Source organism: Pristiophorus japonicus, chromosome 2, assembly GCF_044704955.1.
Source record: "Pristiophorus japonicus isolate sPriJap1 chromosome 2, sPriJap1.hap1, whole genome shotgun sequence".
NCBI lineage: Eukaryota > Metazoa > Chordata > Chondrichthyes > Pristiophoridae > Pristiophorus > Pristiophorus japonicus.
This window is the reverse complement of record NC_091978.1, coordinates 269346698-269374458: the sequence shown is the minus strand read 5'-3', so window position 1 is coordinate 269374458 and position 27761 is coordinate 269346698. Positions and strand designations below refer to the sequence as shown.

Below are 27761 nucleotides of genomic sequence, written 5' to 3'. Positions count from 1 at the left end.
GCAAAGAGATTTAGATAGGTTAAGTGAATGGGCTAAGGTTTGGCAGATGGAATACAATGTCGGAAAATGTGAGGTCATCCACCTTGGGAAAAAAAAAACAGCAAAAGGGAATATTATTTGAATGGGGAGAAATTACAACATGCTGTGGTGCAGAGGGACCTGGGGGTCCTTGTGCATGAATCAAAAAAGTTAGTTTGCAGGTGCAGCAGGTAATCAGGAAGGCGAATGGAATGTTGGCCTTCATTGCGAGAGGGATGGAGTACAAAAGCAGGGAGGTCCTGCTGCAACTGTACAGGGTATTGGTGAGGCCGCACCTGGAGTACTGTGTGCAGTTTTGGTCACCTTACTTAAGGAAGGATATATTAGCTTAGGAGGGGGTACAGAGATGATTCACTAGGCTGATTCCGGAAATGAGGGGGTTACCTTATGATGATAGATTGAGTAGACTGGGTCTTTACTCGTTGGAGTTCAGAAGGATGAGGGGTGATCTTCTAGAAACATTTAAAATAATGAAAGGGATAGACAAGATAGAGGCAGAGAGGTTGTTTCCACTGGTCGGGGAGACTAGAACTAGGGGGCACAGCCTCAAAATACGGGGGAGCCAATTTAAAACCGAGTTGAGAAGGAATTTCTTCTCCCAGAGGGTTGTGAATCTGTGGAATTCTCTGCCCAAGGAAGCATTTGAGGCTAGCTCATTGAATGTATACAAGTCACAGATAGATAGATTTTTAACCAAGAAGGGAATTAAGGGTTACGGGGAGCGGGCGGGTAAGTGGAGCTGAGTCCACTGCCAGATCAGCCATGATCTTGTTGAATGGCGGAGCAGGCTCGAGGGGCTAGATGGCCTACTCCTGTTCCTAATTCTTATGTTCTTATGTGTGGTGGAATACTCTCCACTTACCAGGATGAATGCAGCTCCAACAACACCCAAGAAGCTTGACTCCATCCATGACAAATCTTGATTGGTACCTCATCCACCATCTTAAACATTCACTCCCTCCATCACTGGCACAATCATTATCATAGGCAGTCCCTCGAAATGAGAATGACGTGCTTCCACGCTAAAAAAAGGACGAGTTCACAGGTGTTTTAATGAAGGACCCGAACTACATCCTGAAGGGTGGAAGATGCTTGTGCGTGAATTCTTTTAACATGTGGTGGCAGTTGCAAACCAGCCACCACACGGGCTAGACAGAGCTAAGTCTTGGTCCAGTGGCAAGGATTACCCAAGATGACTGGAGACTAGCTCTCCTGCACTGACCTCGCGCGCACACGTATCGCAGTGTGGGCTGGCCCGTGCTGCCCCTGGCCCTGAACTCACGCCTCCCCTGGGCCCCGATCACGTCCCTCTACAGTCTCTACAGGGCAGGTAAACCACAGATCAACTACAGAGTAAAGCTCCCTCTGCACTGTCCCATCAAACACTCCCAGGGCATGTACAGCATGAGTTAGATCCAGAGTAAAGCTCCCGTTACACACTCACAGGTTTGGTTCTGCTCGGGTTAGATACAGAATAAAGATCCCTCTACACTGCATTCAAATCCTCTCAGGACTTGTACTGCATGGCTTAGACACAGACTCCCTATATACAGTCCCATCAAACACTCCCGGGGCAGGTACAGCACGGGTTAGATACAGACTAAAGCTCCCTCTATACTGTCCCATCAAACATCCCCAGGGCTAGTGCAGCAAGATTTAGATACAGAGTAAACCTCTGTCTACACTGGCCCTTCACACATTTCCAGGGCAGGTACAGCACGGGTTAAATACAAAATAAAGATCACCCTGCACTGTCCCATCAAACACACCCAGGACAGGTACACGGGCGTGTTACCAATACCTTCCCTGGATTCCCATGTGCCAGTGTGTACCATCTACAAGATGCACTGCAGAAAATCACCAAGGCTTCTTCGACAGCACCTCTCAAACCCGCGACCTTTACCACTAAGACGGTAAGGGTAGCAGGCGCATGGGAATACCATCACCTGCAAGTTCCCCTCCAAGTCATACACCATCCTGACTTGGAAATATATCGCCGTTCCTTCAGCGTCGCTGAGTCAAAATCCTGGAACTCCCTCGCTAACAGCACTGTGGGAGTACCTTCACCACATGGACTGCAGCGGTCAAGAAGGCAGCTCACCACCAGCTTCTCAAGGGCAATTAGGGATAGGTAATAAATGCTGGCCTTGCTCCAATGATGGCTGAGAGGGGGAACTGCTATTTGTTTCCCAAGCCAAACAAATAAATCACCAAGGCCTTCTCCGGACTTCCAACATAAAACAATAATGAATGGCTGTAAGGCTGCTAATTGCCTGCGCTCCATAAATCATGGCCTGTGACTGTAAAGAGCCATTTCCACCTCATGCCTTGCCAAGAGGGAGTGCATATTTTATATCAGCATCCCGAATGTCAAGCACTGATTTCCATTTAATGGCAGAAGAAGTGCCGTATGATATCATGATGTCCTATCTATGTAATTTTAGTATTTGCTCCAGATAATGGGGACATAATGTCAATTCTGGTAGAAATTTGAACTGATGGGAAAAATGGACAGGGGTGAAGTAGAGCATGTTCCTAAGCTATTCAGCAGAGAGTGGGAGGAAAGCCTAGGCCAACCTATCTACAGAAGAGAGACTTCAATAGTTCTGGCCTGTTATAGTCAACAAAATCAGCAAAGTTTCTCAAGCACTGTATGATGCAGAGGATTGCATTAAAAATAATGAACTATCTAAAAGATTCAATAACACTGAAACTAGTAATAAAACATGATCAATCACTGATGACTAAATATTTTGACTTGCTCCTCCCCTCTCAAAAGAAAAGGCTGACATCGGCTGAAGAAAAGATTAAGGGAACCAATGTGACTTCAGATTCTGCTCTGTGATATTTTTAAAGAATATTCATAAATAAAAGTTAGAATTGGTAAGTTTCTGAAATTCTTCTATAATATGTCTGTTAGTTATTTAAGGGGAAAAATTTGTGTTCGCCAGCTGGAAATGGCCGCAACACTAACCGAGTGAAATTGATCTGGAGGCATGGAGATAGGTGGCACAGTGCTCACTTTCCATGCAACGCCGTCCTGGTGGCTTGCTTGCTCCAGTTACCAGCAGCGCAAAGGGGGAAAAGCAATATGGCGGCCACTGTGGAACCCACCACCAGCTGGTGAAAAAGCAGCATCCGCCATTTTATCGCCATTTCATGGCGCGACGGAGTGGCGCTCAATACATGAATTTCTAGCCCTACTTAGTAAAGTCTTGGAACTCTGATGTACAATGTTATTCAACCAAAATTATTTTCAAATCAATTATTTTTGGTTCTCTGTGTTCTTGATCAGTCCAGACAAATAAAAAATATTATCACATCTCAATACATGATTCTTTCACATCCACATCCTCTCTACATTAGAAAATACCTTCATTTCAAAGAAAAGGCAAAGGTGACAGTGATGATGAGACAGTGACAATGCGCAGCACACCACTGTCCCTGAATAAAAGGGGGGCAGGGAAGACTTCACACTTTTGGCAGTCTCCTCCAAGGGACCATTCTGGATTCTGGCAAGCAAGATAGTCTCTGAAAAAAACATCGTGATAAATTAGCCAGAATGGACAGGTCTTTTATAGTACAGCTCACACCCAGGACATACAGGAAGAGGGCACTGCTGAGATAGCTCATGCCAGTCAAAATGTCTTGAAACTGTTCAGTCAGGTTCAGTCTAGATGAAACCCAACACACAGTGATATGACAACATTATATCACATTGAGCACTTTGGATGGGCATAAGTTAGATATGTGGGTAATCTGTTAACTACCCTGTTCAAAGCAACAACAGAAAATACATTTATATTACTTCTTGGTTTACTATTGTTTTCTCTGCTTTATGACAGTTGCCCAATCACATTTCATATACGCATATAAATGTAGAACATGCTCCTCTCCACGTTTCTATCTATATCTCTTACAGCTCATGTGATCTTTTATTACCCTTCTTGTTCCGTTTTCATGATGATATTCAGCTGACTGACCCTACTTGAATGCACTCATTACTTTCTCCACAAAAGTGTTGCAATTGCAAACATTTCCTAAATGTCCATGCAGGACAACACGGTGATTTGTTAACCATGCTGGGCCGTGCACCAAGTTTGGAGAACATTATTTGTATTGCTTCAAGATTAATCAAATTGTATCAATACGATTTCAAGACTTATATTGCAAATCCTGTGAGAATGAAAAAAATAAGTAAACATATTGACAAATTTGTCGAATTAATACAATCTCCTCCAAATAACGTCCTCATTCCCGTGGTGTGCAACATTGCAACCTTCACCACAAAGTAAAACGTACGGCATTTGAATGCTGGTATTTCCTATACATTATATTCACTGCTTTTTGTATTCTTGGACAGGGTCAGCTCTGATCTCTGGTTAAAGCCGCAGCTCTCCTGACAATCTCCAAATCTATGTTAACCAATTGAGATAGGAAATGGTTGACGTTAAGATTATATTATTATAGTGAAATAACAATAAAAATGTTTTTTAAAGAAATGTAGGAACATTCTTTGGTCACAATATCTTGATAGTAGCAGGAACAAAATTTGTGAAAGAGGAGCAAGCAAGTGTGTAATCAGAATGAAGTGACCTCCTTTACCCTTGACCATGCCCTTTAAAAGTGTGCGTCTTAGAGTTGGTGTGTGTCAGGTTGGTTTGTGTCAGCAGCGAGCGGCTCCTCCCCCCGCCTGGCTGTCATTCACTGTTTATTGCCGGGGCGCCGCTGCCAGTCTCTCCCCATTCACTCGCTCGGCTCATTCACCTTGAGGCGCGGAGCAGCCAGCCCGGTTCAACATGGCTTGGTGGCGTCTTTTGCTGACCTGCTCGGCGGTGTGGGGAGCAGCTGCCTGGGCGAGGGCAGCAATGCCCGCCGATATTCCCGGACCGCGCTCCGTTCCCGACCCGGTGTCCGAGGCGATTTCGTTTGAGTATCACCGCTACGCGGAGCTGCGCGAAGCACTGGTTGGTGTCTGGCTCCAGTGTCCCAGCATCAGCCGCATCTACACGGTCGGCAAGAGCTTCGAGGGACGGGAGCTGCTGGCCATCGAGATGACTGACAATCCCGGAAAGCACGAACCTGGTAATTGACACCGCGGCCAGGGCAGAGTAATCCATTCTTGCAATTTCAAAGTCAGCTCATGAAATAAATAGGTTTATCAGGCATGAAAAAAATGAAATTATTAAAGACTGCATTAATGGAAGTAGTAATGAGTGTAAATTATATTTCACAGTGTTTTCATTGTATGAATTGATACCATTTTTTTTTGTACTGGTAATTGGTGACGCTTTATATAAATACTGCAGAGAGTGGCAGTAATATGCTGAGCTGCAGAGTTGACCGCTTTCTCTGGGCTCTGCCCATCGCTGGGTCTCTGCCCCCTCTTGTTTTGGAATACCATGACCCATTTGTTAAGGTTGTGCCATCTAAGCTCATTATCCTGCAGTGTTTTGTTAGATTCCTGCAATAACCAGATATTTTGAGAGGAGGGCAACAGGCTGGAGTTTAGCTAACGTGCCGCTGAACTGCCTCCCGGTGTTAACCTTTACAACGGCTTCTGTCTGTCACCTGCCCGGCAGTCCGCCCGGAAGTACCCGCATTAAATATCACTTCAATGCAATTTCCTTTTCATTGTTCCAGACAATTTTCGTTTTGTCCTGGTTGTGTTTAATAGGCCGTTGCACTTTTTGATTCCCCTCCCCACAGACACAGGTTCAGTACAGAGGAGTGAAGCCATTCAGCCCATCTCGCTTACACTTCCGTTTTTAAATGGCTGTTGTTAAACCTTTCTAATGTAACGCCATTTATATTAACACGCAGAGCTTGCACGGTTGCATGCACAGATTTGGCCATGAGATGTCTGTGCTTTTGATCATGCAACAAAAATGTCTTCTTGTTTGAGTCACGTCATGGGAGGGAGGGAGAGTTCTCCATTATTGCAGATTAGGCTCCTTCCAGGTTATAAGGACGTGTGGAGTGATATCTGATATATAATTAAACAGACCCAACTGAATCGCCTCAGCACATTTTATACTGCAGGCGACAATTTATGACTAGGCTGCAGTTGTCATGGAGACTGCTCTGCCTTCAGCTTGAATAAGAACATTATTTTCACAGTCAGAAGGCAGATGTGCATTAAATAAATAATGTGTCTGCATATTCCAAATAACTGGGACGTGTTTCCTTATGAAAAGAGTTATATTTACAGTGAAGAAATGGGAAAACAACCAGGTGAAAATGCATTGAAGGTCAGTGTGTGGTATAACACGGTATTCCCTCCGGCATGGACGCAGTCTGCAATGGAAGTATTGTTTGGGGACGGTGCTTGTTTTAAATGTATGATGCAAACTGTTCACCAAATCCATAACAAGAAAATGATTACTTCAGCTTCAGTTTTGAGGGATGATTCGGCTCCTTTTGAAAAATGCCCACAGCATTATTTGGAAATGCCCCAAATACCTCGGCTCACAAAATAGAAATTATCATCTCTGTTAGGCCATTAAACCATTTTTGAAGGGAAGGAGAAGGGGCTAATAAGAAAATAATATGCTGGAAATTCAACCTATTGGTATTTTGATCTATTCCCTTGTCATATATAAATTCACACAAGAAAGTGTCATTTATGTTGTAGGGAGGGGGAGAGAAGAGGAAAAAGCTGCTTCCTGGCATGATTTCTAATTGTAAAAGGTTATGTTAACTGGAATCCTTGTTTGAAGTAATGCATTTAATTAATAATGTTACATTATCTTATGTCCAAGTGATTGTAGCAATTACAGCATCTTTCAACACTGCTGTTAATGGCATAGAAATCAGTGGCTAAGGTACCTTTCCAAAAATAGGAATGTGACTTTTCAGCAGTAATCCAATTTAATAACAGTCTGAATAGAAACACATGCAACCTTTACTCTGCCTGCTGTTTAGTGCCCATAACTGGAGCAGACATCTGACTCATGTTAATGATGTAGATAGAGGGAGGTTTTCAGCTTTGGGGTGTTGCTGAAAGCCGAGAGAGACATGCTTCAGGTGTCTCTGGGGTTGTTTTGTTCTCTTTAATTGTATGCAGATTATGCGCATTCACAATGCCAACTGCATCTCGCTGATCAATACCTTGTGTGAGTAGCTTACCCCCCAAAGTCTCCTGGACTGGTTGCCATTGGTTAATGTTTCCTGCACAATACTCCCACCCACATGGTTCCATTATTCTTCCTAAATGCTACCTGGCATGGCCGACATGTTGAGGGGTGGATGGAAGGATGGAAATTGTAACATAGGTCAAACAAACTATTGAAGTTCTGCAGGAGTGTAAAACACTGGCAAGCAAACAGCTGTTTATGGTTTAACAGTTAAACAGTAAAGGCCTGTAATGAATGAATTGAGCCCAGCACACTGATGTCTTTCCTGTGCAGATTGTTAAATGTTGACTATATTTCACATTAGAACATGTTTGTTAAATTGAGAGTATTTATCCTTGAGACAAGGTACTGTAACAATCTAAATAATGATTTGTCTGCATATGTGAAGCTGTAATGTTGAAAACTGCATATTTCTGAAATACACATTTACTACCCTACTAAAATAGCTCAGGTGTTGTGAACTCTGTTGCCATAGTGTAAGAACACCTGTAACTAATTTGTTCCTAATGCAATATCAACCCTGGTCAGTTTGTTTTCTTTCTCCTCCCCTGAATATATTTTCTATTAAAATAACTGAAGCAGGCAAGCCAGATATAACAATGTTCACTCACTAACCATCCTATTAGAAATGTCAGTCAGTACAAGTTATGCATCTTCCCAAATGTCTATAGGAAAAGCTCAACAAGCTTTGGCCTTTTCTTGAAGGAGGGAGGAGAAAGGCCCCTTAGAACACTCCCCAGTTTACTGAGGTTGGACAAACTCATTGCATACATATGGCAAACAGATTGGTGAGTCAGGCTCCCTCGGGGCTTCAACTTTGACCCCAGAAACATGAAGCAAGTACTATCAAGGTGTGTGTGAGTAAATCGTACTTTCCGCCATGTTTAATTGTTTGGTGCAAATTTATCAATGATCTTAAAGAATGATGGTGGTGAAATTTGTCTTGAACAGGAGTGCAAAATGAGCAATGGCATATCAGCAACCCGAAAATCGGGCAGAGTGTAAGTCTGGCTGCCAATAGTGGATATAAGACAAGCTTCATCCCCTGGTGTGTTATGTATTTTAGTTATATTCCTATCCTCAACTGAAGCACTTTACCATCACCTGGAAGCTAAATCTCTTTTGTAATGTCACTCTCTGTGTATGACCCTGTAAATGTCATTGAATATTTTCCATTAGATAATACAGCCAGAAATAGGGAAAGCAGCAAATATTTTTATGGATGATAAATTATTCAATGCTGGTATAAAGAAAAGTACAATCATTGGAAACCAGAGAGTAGATTATTGTCAACTTTCAAGATTTTTTTGACTATTTATCTACAGAACAGACCTGGGGTAAAAAAAGTAACTTTTTACTTGTATTCAAATCAAAGTGAATTCATAAATGTTTTTTTTAAAAAGCTTCTGAGACAGTAGGTGGTTAAAATGTTAATGGGCTAAGTTTTGATGTTGTTTCCCCATAGATTGTAAATAATAAGTACATTTTTAGCCTGACTCGATTACAAAATTCTCATCCATGTTTTCAAATCCCTCCCTATCTCTGTAAATCTCCTTCAGCCCCACAACCCCCTGAGATGTCTGCGCTCCTCTAATTCTGCCCTCTTGAGCATCCCTGATTATAATCGCTTTATCATTGGTGGCCATGCCTTCTGTTGCCTAGGGCCTAAGCTCTGGAATTCCCTGCCTAAACCTCTCCTCCTCTCTACCTCTCTCTCCTCCTTTAAGATGCTCTTTAAAACCTCCCGAAAATACTAGGGGACCGAGTGTCTAGCGAGAAGGAGGAACTGAGGGAAATCCTTATTAGTCAGGAAATGGTGTTAGGGAAATTGATGGGATTGAAGGCCAATAAATCCCCAGGGCCTGATAGTCTGCATCCCAGAGTACTTAAGTGATACGTCCTTACTACACAGTATAAATGCACACGAGGCCCATGCTTGAGCGAAGGTCAGTCTGTGACCTGTCCTTTATTCCTTACCACGCAAGTGATGGAAGTGGGTGGAGCTTCCTCTTTTATATCTGAAGGTCCAGGTTAGGAGTGTCTCCCACAAGTTCACCACCTAGTGGTCATTGTTCTCTCAGTGTACAACTTAGGTCAGATTATACATGGGTTACAATGCTGGTTGAATACATGACATTAAGGAAGTGGCCCTAGAAATAGTAGATGCATTGGTAGTAATTTTCCAACATTCCATGGACTCTGGATCAGTTCCTATGGATTGGAGGGTAGCTAATGTAACCCCACTTTTTAAAAAAAAAAAGGAGGGAGAGAAAGTGGGGAATTATAGGCCAATTAGCCTGACATCGGTAGTGAGGCAAATACTGGAATCAATTATTAAAAATGTAATAACAGCGCATTTGGAAAGCAGTGACAGGATCAGTCCAAATCAGCATGGATTTATGAAAGGGAAATCATGCTTGACAAATCTTCTAGAATTTTTTGAGGATGTAACTAGTAGAGTGGATAAGGGAGAACCAGTGGATGTGGTGTATTTGGACTTTCAAAAGGCTTTTGACAAGGTCCCACACAAGAGATTAGTGTGCAAAATTAAAGCACATGATATTGGGGGTAATGTATTGACGTGGATAAAGAACTGGTTGGCAGACAGGAAGCAAAGAATGGGAATAAACGGGTCCTTTTCAGAATGGCAGGCAGTGACTAGTGGGTACCGCAAAGTTCAGTGCTGGGACCCCAGTTATTTACAATATATATTAATGATTTAGACAAAAGAATTGAATGTAATATCTCCAAGTTTGCAGATGACACTAAGCTGGGTGGCAGTGTGAGCTGTGAAGAGGAACTAAGAGGCTGCAGGGTGACTTGAACAGGTGAGGTGAGTGGGCAAATTCATGATGCAGTCAAATGTGGATGTGTGAGGTTATCCACTTTGGTGGCAGAAACAGGAAGGCAGATTATTATCTGAATGGTGACAGATTAGTAAAAGGGGAGGTGCAACGAGACCTGAGTGTCATGGTACATCAGTCATTGAAAGTAGGCATGCAGGTACAGCAGGCAGTTAAGAAAGCAAATTACATGTTGGCCTTCATAGCGAGAGGATTTGAGTATAGGAGCAGGGAAGTCTTGCTGCAGTTGTACAGGGCCTTGGTGAGACCACACCTTGAGTATTATGTGCAGTTTTGGTCTCCTAATCTGAGGAAGGACATTCTTGCTATTGAGGGCGTGCAGCGAAGGTTCACCAGACAGATTCCCAGGATGGCAGGACTGACATATGAAGAAAAACTGGATTGACTCAGCTTATATTCACTGGAATTTAGAAGAATGAGGGGGGATCTCATAGAAGCATATAAAATTCTGACGGAATTGGACAGGTTAGATGCAGGAAGAATGTTCCCGATGTTTGGGAAGTCCAGAACCAGGGGTCACAGTCTAATGATAAGGGGTAAGCCATATAGGACCGAGATGAGGAGGAACTTTTTCAGAGAATTGTGAACCTATGGAATTCTCAACCACAGAAAGTTGTTGAGTCCAGTTCGTTGGATTTATTCAAAAGGGAGTTAGATGTGGCCCTGACGGCTAAAGGGATCAAGGGGTATGGAGAGAAAGCAGGAATGGGACACTGAAATTGCATGATCGGCCATGATCATATTGAATGGTGGTGCCGGCTCGAAGGGCTGAATGGCCTACTCCTGCAACTAATTTCTATGTTTCTACCTCTTTGACCAAGCTTTTGGTCACCTGCTCTAATTTCTCCTATGTGGATCGGTCAAATTTTTGGTCTTATAATACTTCCGTGAAGTGCCTTGGGACGTTTTACTACATTAAAGGCGCTATTATAAATACAAGTTGTTGTTGTCTCGGCAAATAATCAGCACCTCACACCCATGATCATCATCATTATGATCACTGTATTTGGAAGTCTCCGTCTCCTTCTCAGTCTGGCCAAAGCTTGCCCTCACTACTGTCTGTTTAAGACTTAATTGACCACCATTTAACTCAACCTTCTCTGCTCTTAGGAGAATAGCCCCAGTTTCTCCAGTCTACCCCCATAACTGAAGTCCCTCATCCTTGGAACCATTCTTGTAAATCTTTTCTGCACTTTCTCCAGTGCTTCTCTGTCCATGGGATCTTTTACATCCCCTCCAAGCAGGCATAAGGGGTCTTGGTTCAACATCTCATCTAAAAGACAGCATCTATGGTAATGCAGTATTTATACAACTGAAGTGTCAGCCTAGATTTGATCTTTTAGTTTCTCTGTTACTAATTTATCAATGCATAGACTTTAATATTATACCTGTGAAGAACTTTCAATGTTTCTATAATCTATTCATTAGCATATAATCCTGTAATGCATGTAAAATTAGGCTTTTAATATTTTTAAGAATCACCATATCAAGAATATTTGCGAGACTTAGTATGCTTCTCATCATCTGAGGTATGCAGATTTATTTTGTGTGCTTGTGCGTGTATCTGGTAATTCTGTTTGTGTGTTTCCGAATTGATTGGTCTGTATACTGTTGGAGGTTCTTATTTCTAAAGGAGGTATCTAACTCCATATGTGCTTCATTATTTCTTTGGCTCCCTAAGTCAGCTACCATTTTGTTTTGGCAGAGTTGAGATGCGATTAATACTTCCACTTTCTACTAAGGAATTTATAGCCCTTTGCTTTTGTTGCTATGTACTTATGTACCAGTAAAATTAATTTTGAACTGTATACCAATGTGACTTTCAGTAGGAAAAAAAAAGTAATGTTTTACAAGTTATTGATAAATTTTGGAACTTGAGGGAGTCACAGAAGACAAATTTAATGTAAATAAGGGATTTGTTTGCCAGAAAATGAATAGGAGCACAACATTCCAGAGAAATGTGGGCAAATTGGTTTAATTTCTTACATTACAACGGTGATTACAATTCAAAAGTACTTCATGGGTTGTGAACACCCTAAATTCATGAAAGGTCCACTTAAATTCAAGTCCTTCCTTTCTTTCTTGTAGTTGGGAAACTGCTTCTTCTGTTCCTAATTTTATGCAAATAACATAGATAGCTGGCACATTGTGTGGTTTCACTGTGACCTTACTACGTTCTTATTACTTTGTTTTATATTATGTTATCTTTCATCAGGATTATTATATACCATTTTGACCTGGGAAGATAGGATTAGGCAGTTGCTGAGATTCACATCATCCATTTTGTGCTCTATAGCAGGTGCTCGTTTGGGTATTGTGTGCAGTTACTTGAGGGGAAATTGTTATGTGAACTTGGAACATGTTTTATTTTGATGTTAGAACTCATGACAAAACAACATCATAGAACTTTAGTTGTATTGTTGAGTACGTGAAACCCATCAACTATGAATGATATGAGAGTCCACTTACTGTAGATCTAAAGCTGTCTCAAAATTATAAAAGTAGAAGATAGAGGAAGGTCAGCCAATGGCAATGATTATGAACCAATGCCAATTCAATCAATAATAGGTTGATGACCAGTAATTTTGAGAGATGAAGTAGGATCACTCATCATTGATTTCATGGAGGGCAGGGAGTATTGTTGTAGGTTTTTAAAAAACCTACCTGAAACAGCTTGGAAAGACACAGAACTACTGGCCAAATGCACCAGGTTGAAATGTAGGTATCACATTTAAAGGGATTGGAATTAACAAGTATAGTTTCAGTGGAGGTTCTCCTGATTGCTGTAACTTTGGTAGAAGATCAAAGGATACTCCGAGGAAAGGGCGTAAACAGCTACTTACACTGTTTTAGGGGTTTCCACAGAAGATACAGCGGACGATCGGGAACTCCTGTGGAAATTTCAGGGAAACTATTCTATTGTGGTGAATATAAAGAACAGACTAAATGGGAGACATTGGGGGTAGATTTTCAGGAGCTAGGAGGAAACTAAAGAGCAGGACCTCTGTGGAATACTCCCAGTGCCACGCGCTAGTGAGTATAGGAAAAACAAGGTAAAGCAGGTTAATGTTTGTTTGGAGAAATAACGCAGGAGGGCTTCTGAATCCTGCGGCATTGGGAACAGTTCTGCAGCAGGAGGGGCCTGTACAAGGTGGATGGATTGCACCTGAGCACAGCTGGTATCAAGATTCTCATAGGAAAGTCAACCAATGGTGTGGCAGAGGGTTTAAACTAATGTAGCAGGGGGAGGGGAACAAAGAGGAAACATTAGAGAGGAGAACCAAGTGCACAGAGGACTGAGAGACAAACAGCATTAGAATTAAGAGTAGTTCAGAAATAGGAGGGATCAGACCGGGAGACATACAAAGCAGACTAAGGCGTGTTTGGGGTGTGTTTGTGTAAATGCATGAAGTATGGCTAATTGATCAAAGATATTGTTGCAGCCCTGGAAAAGGATGATGTGTTTGAAGGTTCAATCTATTTGGTTAGAATTAAGGAGCTGTTTCAGTGGAAGAGCATTTCGGAATCATAAGAACATAAGAACATAAGAATTAGGAACAGGAGTAGGCCATCTAGCCCCTCGAGCCTGCTCCGCCATTCAACAAGATCATGGCTGATCTGGCCGTGGACTAAGCTCCACTTACCCGCCCGCTCCCCATAACCCTTAATTCCCTTATTGGTTAAAAATGTATCTATCTGTGACTTGAATACATGCAATGAGCTAGCCTCAACTGCTTCCTTGGGCAGAGAATTCCACAGATTCACAACCATCTGGGAGAAGAAATTCCTTCTCAACTCGGTTTTAAATTGGCTTCCCCGTATTTTGAGACTGTGCCCTAGTTCTAGTCGCCCCGACCAATGGAAACAACCTCTCTGCCTCTATCTTGTCTATCCCTTTCATTATTTTAAATGTTTCTATAAGATCACCCCTCATCCTTCTGAACTCCGAGTAAAGACCCAGTCTACTCAATCTATCATCATAAGGTAACCCCCTCATCTCTGGAATCAGCCTAGTGAATCGTCTCTGTACCCCCTCCAAAGCTAGTATATCCTTCCTTAAGTAAGGTGACCAAAACCGCACGCAGTAGTCCAGGTGCGGCCTCACCAATACCCTGTACAGTTGCAGCAGGACCTCCCTGCTTTTGTACTCCATCCCTCTCGCAATGAAGGCCAACATTCCATTCGCCTTCCTGATTACCTGCTGCACCTGCAAACTAACTTTTGGGGATTCATGCACAAGGAAACTGACCCCTGTCGGGACGGAATTCCTCATCGGCGCCAAACCCCGGAACCTCCCTCGGGGGCCGGCGCCTCACAACTTGAGCCGCCTCAGGGAAATCCCCTCCGTGCCTTTCAGTTCCGCGCGGAGGGGTTTCCTGTACGGGCTGCTCCTGCACACCCTCAACTTTGCCATCCTCGCCGGCCGTCCGGACACGCCATGGCGTACCATCTTGCCGTCCGGAGGAGGCGGGGGTCCCCGATGGAGGGCACTCTACGCAGGGGTCCTCCCACTATTCATCGGGGACTTGGCCTGGAGGGTGGTGCACGGAGCAGTGCCGTGCAATACATTTTTAAGCCGGTTCACGGACTCCCAGGCCGCCTGCAATTTCTGCGGTCTGGAGGAGTCCGTGTTCCATGTTTTTATTGAGTGCACAAGGTTGCAGCCCCTGTTCCATTATTTGAAGGGGCTGCTCCTGAAATTCTGGCTGCACTTCAGTCCCACACTCCTGATCTTTGGGCACCCTGTGCGGAGGGGAGCGGGTAGGTCCGAAGGCCTCCTCGTAGGACTGCTCCTGGGCACGGCCAAGGGTGCCATCAGCCGGTCCAGGCAGCGGGCGGTCGAGGGGGTCGTTCAACCTGACTGCCTGCCTCTCTTCCGCTCTTACATCCGGTCCAGGGTGTCCTTGGAGATGGAGCACGCGGTGTCCACCGGTACGCTCGTGGCCTTCCGCGAGAGGTGGGCACCGGAGGGACTGGAGTGCATCATCACGCCCGGCAACCAAATTTTAATTTGATTTTACGTTTTTTAAGTTTAATTTGTCTTAATTGCCGGTGCTTTTAGTGTCCCCCTTCCCTTTTATAGGGGGCACTGGGGAAAATTGTGATTTTAGTGCCCAAAAAAAAAAAGAAAAAAAAAAGGGGGGGGGGAAATAAAAAAGGGCCTTGTAAATGTCTGGAGTGTCACCCAGGTCGGGTGGCACCGTTTAATGTTTTTATGTTTTGCAGGTAAACTCAAAAGAGTTTCATGCACAAGGACCCCCAGGTCCCTCTGCACCGCAGCATGTTGTAATTTCTCCCCATTCAAATCATATTCCCTTTTACTGTTTTTTTTTCCCCAAGGTGGATGACCTCACACTTTCCGCCATTGTATTCCATCTGCCAAACCTTAGCCCATTCGCTTAACCTATCTAAATCTCTTTGCAGCCTCCCTGTGTCCTCTACACAACCCACTTTCCCACTAATCTTTGTCGTCTGCAAATTTTGTTACACTACACTCTGTCCACTCTTCCAGGTCATCTGATGTATATTGTAAACAGTTGTGGTCCCAGCACCGATCCCTGTGGCACACCACTAACCACCGATTTCCAACCCGAAAAGGACCCATTTATCCCGACTCTCTGCTTTCTGTGAGCCAATCAATTCTCTATCCATGCTAATACATTTCCTCTGACTCCGCGTACCTTTATCTTCTGCAGTAATCTTTTGTGTGGCACCTTATCGAATGCCTTTTGGAAATCTAAATACACCACATCCATCGGTACACCTCTATCTACCATGCTCGTTATATCCTCAAATAATTCCAGTAAATTAGTTAAACATGATCTCCCCTTCATGAATCCATGTTGCGTCTGCTTGATTGCCCTATTCCTATCTCAAAGTCCCACTATTTCTTCCTTAATGATAGTTTCAAGCATGTTCCCCACTACAGATGTTAAACTAACCGGCCTATAGTTACCTGCCTTTTGTCTGCCCCCTTTTTTAAACAGAGGCATTACATTAGCTGCTTTCCAATCCGCTGGTACCTCCCCAGAGTCCAGAGAATTTTGGTAGATTATAACGAATGCATCTGCTATAACTTCCGCCATCTCTTTTAATACCCTGGGATGCATTTCATCAGGACCAGGGGACTTGTCTACCTTGAGTTCCATTAGCCTGTCCAGCACTACCCCCCCAGTGATCACAATATCATCAGGTTTAGAGTAGTTATGGAAGCAAAGGTGAAAATACTCAATTGGAGGAGGGTTCATTTCAGGGAGTTGAAAATGGATCTGGCCCAGGTGGATGGGAAACAAAGATTGGCAGGTAAAACAGTAAAAGAGCAATGGGAGGCCTTCAAAGAGGAGATAGTTTGGGTACAGACTAGACACATTCCTATGAGGGGAAAGGAAGGGCATCCAAAGCTCGAGCTCCCTGGATGACTGAAGATATGAAAATTATAATGAAGCAGAAAGAGAAGGCTTATGATAAATGTCAGGTTCATAATACAGTAGAGAGCTATGCTGAATACAGAAAGTACAGATGAGAACTGAAATGAAATATGAGGGGAAAAGAGAAAGTATGAGAAAAGATTAGCAGGTAACATAAAAGGGAACCCAAAAGTCTTTTATAAATATATAAAGAGTAAAAGGATAGTCAAAGGAAAGTTAAGAAAATTAAGGACCATATAGAATATTTTTTTGTGAAGGCAGAGGGTAGGTACTAAATGAATATTGAGCATCTGTCTTCACTAAATAAGAGGATGCTGCCAATAGTACAGTAAAGGAAGAAGTCATAAATTGGATAGGATAAAAAAATAGATAAAGAGGAGATACTAAAATAGTTGGCAGTGCTCAAAGTAGAAAAATCACCTGGTGCAGATGGGATGCATCCTATGTTGCTGGGGAAAGTAAGGGTGGAGATAGCGATGGCTCTGGCCACAATCTTCCAGTCCTCCTTGGATATGTGAGTGGTGCCAGAAGACTAGAGGCTGAAAATGTTATACCCCTGTTCAAAAAAGGGGAAAGGGATAAACCCGGGAATTACAGGCCAGTCAGCTTCATGTAGGGAAACTTTTAGAGACATTAATCCAGGACAAAATTAATTGGCACTTGTAAGTACATGAGTTAATAAACGACAGCCAACATGGATTTGTTAAAGTCAAATCATGTCTGGCTAACTTGATTGAGTTTTTCGATGAAATAATGCAGAGGGTTGTTGAAGGCAGTGGAGTTGATGTTGTGCATATGGACTTTCAGAAGGTGTTTGTTAAAATACCACATAATAGACTTGCTAGCAAAATTAAAGTCTACGGGATTAAAAGAGAAGTGGAAGCATGGATATAAAATTGGCTGAGAGACAGAAAGAAGAGAGTAATAAACAGTTGTTTCTCAGACTGGAGGGAAGTATAGAGCAGTGTTCCCCAGTGCCACAGAACCACTGTTCTTTTTCATATGTTAATTGCCTGGGGACTTGGGTATCAGGGGCATAATTTCAAAATTTGTGGATGACACAAAGCTTTTAAATGTAATAAACAGTGATGAGGAATTTAACACAGATAAGTGTGAAGTGATGCATTTTGGAGGGAAAAATGAGGAGAGGCAACATAAACTAAATGGTAACATTTTAAAGTTGGTGCAGGGACAGGGAGACCTGGGGGTTCCACATACACAAATCTTGAAAGTGGCAGGATAAGTTGATAAAGCTGTTTAAAAAATCATATGAGACCCTTGGCTTTATAAATAGAGGCATACAGTACAAAAGTCTGCAAGTTATGGTTAATTTTATAAATCACTAGTTAGACCTCGGCTAGAGTATTGTGTCCAATTCTGGGCAACACACCTTTGGAAGGATGTCAAGGCCTTGGAGAGGGTGCAGAGGAGGTTTACCAGAATGGTACCAAGGATGAGGTAATTCAGTTATGTGGAGAGATTACAGAAGCTGAGATTGTTCTCCTTAGACCAAAGAAGGTTATGAGGGGTTTTAATAGCGTAGATAGGGAGAAACTGTTTTCCGTGGCGGGTCAGTAACCAAAGGCCATTTTCTGGGCTAAAGGGAAAGGGCAGGGGAATGGGACAAACTGGATAGCTTTTTCAAAGAACTGGCATGAGCATGATGGGCCGAATGGCCTCTTTCTTTGCTGTATGATTTTATGATAGTGTCAGCAAGCTGATGAGAAAACTTAGATAATGGAGGGGTTTGAAAGATAAATTATAGTTAGACTGAAATGGTCTTTTTCAGTCCTGTATATTCCTATACTCCTAAGATAGTAAAAAGGGCAGCAAGCTCACTGAATTGGTAACTGTGGGCTGCAAGAGGATTACATTTTATTTCTTTTGTCATGTATGCAACCATCATGTAACGGTAATCTTCATGTAACTGTAACCTTCATGCAACTCCTGTACACTGTACTTATACCCTAGAAATGCACACCCTGACCACAGGGGGTGAACTTGTGGGAGACACTCCTCACCTGGGCTTCCAGGTATAAAAGGGGTGGTCCCAACCAGGGTCAGCACTCCTTGGTCCTGGGAATAAAGGTTAAGGTCACATAGTGACTGTGTCTACAGTACATGCCTCGTGTGAGTTTGTAGTACAGTGCAGGGACACCACATCTTTGTTGCAATCTTTCCTGCCCGATGGCCTTTGAAAATATGTCCGGAGTCCTGCTTTACTTTGTCTGAGTAATTGGACTGTATTTAAAGTGCTTATATGATCATTAAAATTGATGGGAGAGGGGAATGGTAAATTAGGAATGGTGTAACTAATACCATTAGATGTTATCATCAATGACTGACAGTTTCAATGACCGTGAAAGGTTTTGCCTAATGGCTGATGATATAATCAGGAAAAACACGTTAAGATATCGATTGGCACAGACATAATTTCAAAACCAAAGTCAACATCATCATAGGCAGTCCCTCGAACGAGGATGACTTGCTTCCACACCAAAAGGGATGAGTTCATTGATGTTTCAATGGAGGACCTGATATTTCAGTCCTGAACTCCAGGGGTGGAAGATGCCTGTGCGTGGATCTTTTTAACATGTGGTGACCGTTGCACATCAGCCTCCACACGGGCTTGACAGAGCTAGGTCTTTATCCAGTGGCAAGGGTAAACCAGGATGACTGGAGACCTGCTCTGCTGCACAGACTTAGTGCGCACACATATCGCAGTGTGGGCAGGCCTGTGCTGCCCCTGGGCCCTTGGCTCTTCTGGGCACCACACCCTCATTTGCCGCACCTCCGCCACGATCTCTTGCCGCTCCGCCACCACAATCATTCGCCGCACTTCCGCCACGATCTCTCCCCGCGCCTCCGCACCAAACATTCGCCGCACCTCCGCCACGATCTCTCGCCACTCATCTCTTGTCACATCTCAGCCACAATCTTTCACCGCACCTCCGCCACGATCTCTCGCTGCTCATCCGCCCCAACCCCTCTCCTTCGCTGTGCCTGGGCCTTGCCAATGTACTTGTTCACGCTCCAAATGGCGAACTGGGCCTTGATGACGTCGCCCAGTCGCCCACCTCGAAGATGTTGCATACTTGAAATGGCTCGCGCTGGAAGTTGTAGTGGTATGCCCACAATGTTGTAGGGCCCGCGCTCCAGCTCTTTTATCCTCCCAACCTGCGGTGGTGTCCTTTCGCAGGTCAGGGTAACCCACAAAACCAAAGTAGGAACTATGGGCTAAAACCTCCACTTTTGTGCTTATCGCCCAAAAATGGCTGTTATTTCCGGCTTGGGTGGTAAAGGATTTTCAGATTGCCGGCTTCTCATCCATTCTCAAAGCACCCAGTCTCCATTTTGAAAATGGGCGTTACTGCAAGTGATATGAAATGGGCGGTAGCGTTAAATTTTTTTGATCTTCTGCCTTAAAGTGTCACCGTTTCTTAGCAACGGCATGGCAACGCTCGATTCCTGCAATTCAGGAGGTCAAGGGTCATCATGACATGCGCAGAAGAGGAGACAGAGAGAGAGAGAGAGGGAGCTCAGAGGCACTGAAAGTGTGTGTGGCTGTGGTGTGTGCTTGTCTGGCTGTTGTTGGAGGCACGAGGGAGATTCACCAGCAGCAAAAAGCCTAGTAAGCACCAAGAACATAGTTGACACTGAGCTTTTGTCCAACAAATAAGATATAACATGGAAGGGATGGCGGAGGCCCTGGAACTGGTAGTCAGGAACACTGGTGGCAGAGGGCTCCCAGTGGTCCCGGAGCGTGGCACTGCACCCCAAGGTGCCGCACCCCCATTGCCAACCACACGAGAGCCAGGAGCAACATCTTGCTTCTGGCTCGGAGCACGTTTCCACCTCGGGACTGTCCTCTCCCGTATCCGTCCAAGCAGCGGTTCGGCCGTCATTTCCCCACCCCCCACCCCAATGAAGCATCGCCTGAGGTGCTCCTCAGCCAGGCGGCTTGGAGTCAGGAGGGAAGGGGAAGGGGTAGAGGTGGGGAGAAGGGGGGGGGGGGTGCGTGGGAACAGGCATACTTGAAATGGTTTATACAGAAATACTGATGATTTCAGACTAATATTCGATTTAAATGTTTTTTATTTAACAAAATCTTGTTGCGCATTGGCTCAGATAGCTGCACCGTTACACGCTGATGATTCCACATCAAAGGGTATAATGACACTTAACTTCAATCAATTTAAACTTTAACTGTCACCAAGGTGATGCCTACCATTGATGTATGGCCTGCACACCCAGCAGTGTGTCAGCCTTGTAAATAACACCAACATTTTTTCAGGCAAAGCGATCCCTGAGCTCCTGACGTAAGGCTCTTGCAGCTATCGTGCCACCACGGGCCCTTTCATGTGGTCATCAGGGGGGCAGGGGCATGGCTTCAGCATCAGCCTGATTGTCTGGGCCAATGTCAGCGACCGCCTCCTCATCCTCCTCTTCCCCGCTCTGGTGAGGTGGACTGTCAGACTCATCAGGCAATTCATGTCCCCTCCTGATAGTCAAGTTGTGCAGCATGGAGCGCACCACCACCAATTGACCTACCTGCTCAGGGTGGTATTGGAGCTCGCCTCCCGAGTGGTCCAGGCATCTAAAGCTCTGCTTCAGCACTCCAGTGGTTTTCTCCATGATATTGCAAGTTGCTCTTTGGCTCTCGTTGTATCGCCTCTCGGCTTTGGTGTGGGTGCCATGCAGGGGGGGTCATCAGCCAGGTGGCGAGCCATATCCTTTGTCACCAAGCATCCAGCAGTGACCTTGTGGCTGATTGTTAAACAAGTCAGATACAGTGCTCTCACGCAGGATGTGAGCATCATGGATGCTGGCCGGAAATTTAGCATTCACTGCCAATATAATTTGCTGGTGGTCGACAACCAGTTGGACATTCAGGGAGTGGAATCCCTTGCGGTTCCTGAAAACCTCTGCATCCTGAAAAGGTGCCCGCATCGCGATGTCCGTACAGTCTATTGCTCGCTGCGCCTTGGGGAAGTTTTCAATTCTAGAGAACCCTAGAGCCCTCTCACTCGGTGCCTCCCTGGTCATAGGGAAGCTGATCAAGTCCCTCCTGCATGCGTACAGGGCTTCAGTGACCTGTCTAGTGCAGCAATGTGTGGCATGCTGAGAAAGTCCGCAAATGTCTCCAGCTGTGGCCTGAAAAGAACCCGAGGCATAGAACGACAGTGCCGAGGTGACTTTGACCTCGACGGACAGTGCAGTACTGATGGTACTGACAGGCTGCAGATCTGCCCTTACAACTTTAATAATTGATTCCAATATTTTCCCCACTACCGATGTCAGGTTAACCAGTCTATATTTTCCTGTTTTCTCCCTCCTTTTTTTTAAAAAAGTAGGGTTACATTAGCTACCTCAGCGATAACCTCTTTGTGGAAGTGCAATCTCTGAAGGCAGGTGGTGTCCGACAAGTCGAAGTAAGAATGCTTCTCCCTGTACTTGCGGGGGGTGTAACGTCTGGTCCTCCTCATCAGTCTGTCATGTCTTACATTGGGCACATAATGCAGTGGACTGTACCTTCGGCAATGTCTAGTCTGCTGCATGTAATTGGTCACCAAGAGAGGGTGAGAAAGGACAGGCCCCATTGCAGTAGCTCTCTGTTTTCCACCGATTGGTCACAAACAAGGAATGTCCCGACGAAGACACCTATTCAATTCCAATCGGTCACAGTGTGGTCAAGGTGTTTGTAGCGATGTTCACATCAACACCAATGACCTGCAGAGTACATGCGAACTCCCCCGAGGTTGAAGCACAGCAGCCTTTTAAAGGATGCGACATGTGATCTAGAACATGGCGTCCATAACGCTGTGATTAGTTCCGGTTAGTTCCACTTTTTCTGTTTTTTTGGGTGAGCGATATTGTGGGCGATATGTGTGCGAGGGGGTGAAATTGAAGCTGGGCGATCTCAAGGCCGCTAGTTTCGATAAATGTGAGCTTTACGACAAAAAAAAGTGAGCGGGCGGTATTATTGAATCTCGGCATTAAATCAGTGCGGAAATTAACGCTGGCTGATATTATGGGCGTTGATTTCACCCATTCTGAAGATTCCGCCCAAAAAAAGTGGGCGGGCGGTAATATTTTTTCTCGGCGTTAAGCACATGGGGAAAGTAACGCTTGGCGATAAGTTTCCTAAAAATGCCCATCAGTTTGGCTATATGGGCGTTATACGTCATTTCAGCGGTAAAATGGGCGTTAAGTGGGCATTAAGCATGCAAAAAAAGTGGAGGTTCTACGTGACAACGCCAGGTGTATATTCTTAAAGCACACAATTTGCATTAACATAAAAATGGGCTATATTGTTAAAATCAGCCAACAGAAAGAACTCCCATAACAGTTTGCATTTATCATCATCATCATAGGCAGTCCCTCGGAATTGAGGGAAGACTTGCTTCCACTCTTATAATGAATCCTTAGGTGGCTGAACAGTCCAATACAAGAGCCGTAATCCCTGCCATAGGTGGGACAGACAGCCGTTGAGGGGAGGGGAGGGTGGAACAGGTTTGCCGCACGTTCTTTCCGCTGCCTGCGCTTGTCTTCTGTATGCAGTTGGCGATGAGACTTGAGACGCTCAGCGCCCTCCCGGATGCACTTCCTCCACTTAGGGCGGTCTTTGGCCAGGGTTTCCCAGGAGTCAGTGGGGATGTTGCACTTTATCAGGGAAGCTTTGAGGGCGTCCTTGTAACGTTTCCTCTGCCCACCTTGGGCTCGTTTGTCATGAAGGGGATCAAGGGGTATGGCGAGAAAGCAGGAATGGGGTACTGAAGTTGCATGTTCAGCCATGAACTCATTGCATGGCGGTGCAGGCTCGAAGGGCCGAATGGCCTACTCCTGCACCTATTTTCTATGTTTCTATGAGTAGAGCACTTGTTTTGGGAGTCTCGTGTTAAATTAAAAAGTAGGACCTCAAAGGTAGTAATCTCAGGATTGCTACCAGTGCTACATGCTGATGTTTAAAATTTTCCCAATCTTCTAGTTTCCCACTAACCTTGGCCACCTTGTATGCATTGGTTTTTAATTTGATACTCTCCTTTATTTCCTTGGTTATCCACGGCTGGTTATCCCTTCTCTTACCGCCCTTCTTTTTCACTGGAATATATTTTAGTTGCGCACTACGAAAGAGCGCCTTAAAAGTCCTCCACTGTTCCTCAATTGTGCCACCGTTTAGTCTGTGTTTCCAGTCTATTTTAGCCAACTCTGCCCTCATCCCACTGTAGTCCCCTTTGTTTAAGCATAGTACGCTCGTTTCTGACACAACTTCCTCACCCTCAATCTTGTGAAAACAAAGTGCTCCTGTAAACAAGCAAAGAGATTAAAAAAATGTATACAGCATTTTAAAGGGCTAGTGTTTGAGAGCTGGTAAAATGCTAAAAAGCAACATATTAATTCAAAGCTACAGCCAAAAATAAAGTAATAGCTAACTTAATCTGGCTGTCAAAGAGCATAAGGTACCGGTGTATAACTGGCTGAAGCACAAACTTAAAGTATTTCCACTTGTTATATGAAAAGAAATGAGCAGCATTTTACAGCCAGTCTATCAAACCACTAGATTTAATCCTGGTTTGCGTTAATAGCAGTACAATGGAATTCTGTTCTGTTGAGGAAATAGTGTAATATGAAAGAGTTGCTTATATTGCCAGATGTAGATGTAACCGTAATGGATATACAAATTCAACTAAGTACTGAACAAATTAGGCTCGTGAAAGATTTGCCTGTCAGGAATTTTCTTTAAGGGGTTACTTATGCCTAGAGTTGTACCTAACTGGAATGTCACACAAAGAATGAGTCAGGACTAATTTGGTGTGCGTCTGTGAAGGGTTTGGATGAGGAAGGCCCTTTAATCCATTCAATCTCATCCTTCCTGAATATCAACTCTAGCATCTTATAGATCTGGATATACTAACTTCACCTGATTTATAGATTAGGGGATGTAATCATATATCCTTAAGGAGTTCTTAAAAAATTTTAAGTCCAAATTTTGCACATAAATGATTTAAAAAAAAGACCAGGTTGTTTAACTGAAAGTGTATGTGTTTGGCAGGTAGTGTGTGTAACACAGCGAAAATTGACAATTAAACAACAATTAACTTGTAGCAAGTAGTGTTTTTGTTTTAAAAGATGTATTTTTTTTCTAATTAAGTATTTTATCATGCATCCTCATTCCTCTGATTATTTTTAAAACATCTATTGCACCCGAACCCAGACTTTGGTTTTGTCTGGATCCTGTGGAGTGACGCGTGATAAATTCATTATTATGTCTGTCACTCTCATATGTTGCCTGGGAAATAAGGTTAGACTGCAGGTGGTGAAGGGATGCACAGCTGCAGTCTGCACAGCAAACTCCTATTTAGGACTGAGGCCGCCTTAATTGACAAATTGTTAATGACAGCGTCGGAATATTAAGAATTCAGTTGCTGACAGTGCAAATTAAAGCCCTTTGTGAAGTGGCTTGGGAAATGTCTCTTTTTAAGTGTAAATTGTTCTTAGCCTGCTTTTTAAATCACTGAAACACAAAGTAAATTATTAATCAGAAAAGCAAACTACATCACAACAGTGGATTCGATGAAAAGCAATCGGAATGAAACCAAATCAATCTCAAAATCTCTTGTATATCAAAAAATATTATCATAACATATTTTGGGGGGAGGGGGGCAGGATTTTCAAATAGAAAATCTGGAAGTAAGCGTTTTCTGCGTGTTCTGCCGATTTTAACGGCAGGAAATCTTAAAACATTTTTGAACAGGTTTAATGCCCAACAGCCCACCAGATTGATAGGCTGGTTTTCCATCGGGTTGGAAATCTCCTGAGAGCGAGTTGGTCGTCTGCCGCACGACCAGCCTCCGTTAAAACTGGAAGTGGGTAGTTTGGGGTCAGCTTTGAGCATTAAAACAATTTTTACCATCCCGCCCACCATCAACCCATCTGTCCTCATGGTTAAAATTCTCCTCCTCTGAATTGCCCATTCCGTTTTAATGCCAAGTTTCTGTTCTCCTTTTTCCTGCTGATGTTCCACGGATGCTGGTTTCCCATAGGTGTCTCTCCCAAATATTAATTTTCCACGTGTGAGCTTAGACAGTGTTGGTAAGCTTCTTTGACATAGCAGGCATCACGATTGAATCTGACTTTGTTCTCATCTGACATTCACATATGTGCTCTTTTCAACCATGTCATTCAACAACAGTCGGGAGTGGGAAGCCTGGCTGATATTTTTTTTTCTCGCTAGCCCAGGTTGAGATCAACTCATTCCGACAGACTAGGAGATTGAATCTGGGAGCTTCTGGTATGTATGACTTCACTGTGGGATGACTGGACATTGTTGGATGGCTCCGAGACAACTAACCAGTGAAGTAAAGCTTACTTTATTAAAGGGAATGGGTGGAGTGAATGAATAAACATGTCATTAGGTAATGTCCTGCATGGTCTCACTGCACCCTACCACTGTAATTCCTACCAGCCCTACAACCCAGCTTGCACCCTTTACTCTTCTGAGTCTTGATAACTGTGTGCCAGCCCCTCCCTCTACCCCGCCATCGGAGCTAGAACCATTATGACCTTGTCCTCTGAAATTCTCTCCCCAAACCTTTCTGTTTTGCTGCATCTCTCTCCACCTTCGGAAGCTTCCTCAAAACCTACCTTTTTGGTCGTGCATTCAGGCGCCTCCCTAGAAATTCGTCTCAGGCAAGAAAGCTGCTCACAATGATGTGGCGAGAAGTTTGCCTTATTCGATGTTCAAGTGATTTCAGCGCTCTGTAATGGAAATCCCTAGAACGGAGCTGCTGTGACATCAAACAAGTTGTCTAGGCAGCCAATCACATTGCAGAATTCTCACAGACAGGAAACCAGGAAATGAGAAGCTGTTTTTATCCAGATTTTTAAAAAATGCTACAGAGAGTGAAACAAAGATTGGGATTCTCACATGGGGATAAGGTAGACCCTGAATTTAAATAAAAAGTTTACAAATTTTTTTAAATTTTTATTATAATGGAGAAATTTGACAGCCCACAAATATAAAAATTAGTTTTTCAGGGCCATAACATTTCTTTAACAGTCAATACACTGTTAAAACCCTAGTTACACCTAATCCAACAAGGCCTAACATTTGACGGGGTATTTAACAGCAGTGTTACCACAGAAAAGCCCAAGTTTTTGTCAGTTTTACTGATTTCACTGATTATACTGATTGCCGGCTTTGGGGGGCGGTCCACAGCGCAGTCGGTGTCGGAGCAGTGAATGACAGTCCGCAACTTTAGGATTTTCACATTTACATGCAAACTAATGCTGTTTGTTCGCTGTTATCACCATGCACAAATCATGGGGCATTATGTAGAACAGGAAAAAAAGTTTATTTCCTCACTCTATGCACACAGCTAAGTATTTTTCTGATTTTCCAAGGAGCCCAGTGATGCGTGGTGAGTAATTGAGGATGTATGAAGAGAAACAGAGTAAAAGGTGCAAAGACATTTTTAAAGAACACAGAGGGGTCGAAATTGCCCATTTCTTGTGCTCCGTTAGCGCCGCTGGTAGGACTTCTTCCCTGGGTATGAACTGACCCGGGCCTGGGAGGTTACCGCTGTGGGGCAATTTTGGCCCCAGAGACCTTGTGGTAAAAATTGAATAGCAAAGGTCTGCCAGCGTGAACTGGGCACAGGGAACAATTCCTGCACCAGAACAACTGGGCCTGAGGGCCGATCAAAATTTGACCCAGGCTTCATTTAAATTAGACCAGCAAATTGGACATCACGGGCCACTGCAGGTCCTTGTAGGTCGGAGACAATCAGGAGGGAGCCTAGTAAGGGCCGGCAGTGGTCTTCAGCACTGCTTTGGAGCCAGGAGGAGCACTCCTATTGGGGAGTCCATTATACAATGTGAAACCCTGTTTATGGAAAATATGGAAAGGAAATGACAATTTGTTAAACATTAACGTCTCACCTCACAAGGTACAAAATCTATTAAACTCATAAATTATTTGTTAGTTGAAAATAAATGGTTGTAACCTTAAATAATTTCCATGCTAATGTTCAGTTCCAGCAAAAGCTACGGTCCAACTGGATCTCGTATATGTGGACCTGTATTTACTCTGTACAGCCACCAGAGGGCTCATCCCCTGGAGTTCCAAGGGATCCCATAATCTCTTGGGTGCACTGGTATTTAAGGAGGCTTCACAGGTTGGAGAGGCACTCTGGAGACCTGCAATAAAAGACTAAAGTCACACTTTGAGCTCACAGTGTTCAGTCTGACTCTTTCTCCATTCACTACAGTATTGTCCACTTTTTTCTAATGCC

The 27761-nt window shown here is 43.9% G+C and overlaps 1 protein-coding gene across 1 annotated transcript in view; it reads left to right on the top strand.

Annotated features, from left to right (window-relative positions):
* The first annotated feature begins 4746 nt into the window (after nt 1–4746).
* cpe (carboxypeptidase E) overlaps nt 4747–27761 on the top strand; it is a 155722-nt gene continuing 132707 nt past the window's right edge. The window contains exon 1 of the mRNA XM_070864333.1: nt 4747–5124. Within this exon, the coding sequence (XP_070720434.1) occupies nt 4839–5124 (286 nt within the window). The 5' untranslated portion in view covers nt 4747–4838. The remainder of the gene's footprint in view (nt 5125–27761) is intronic.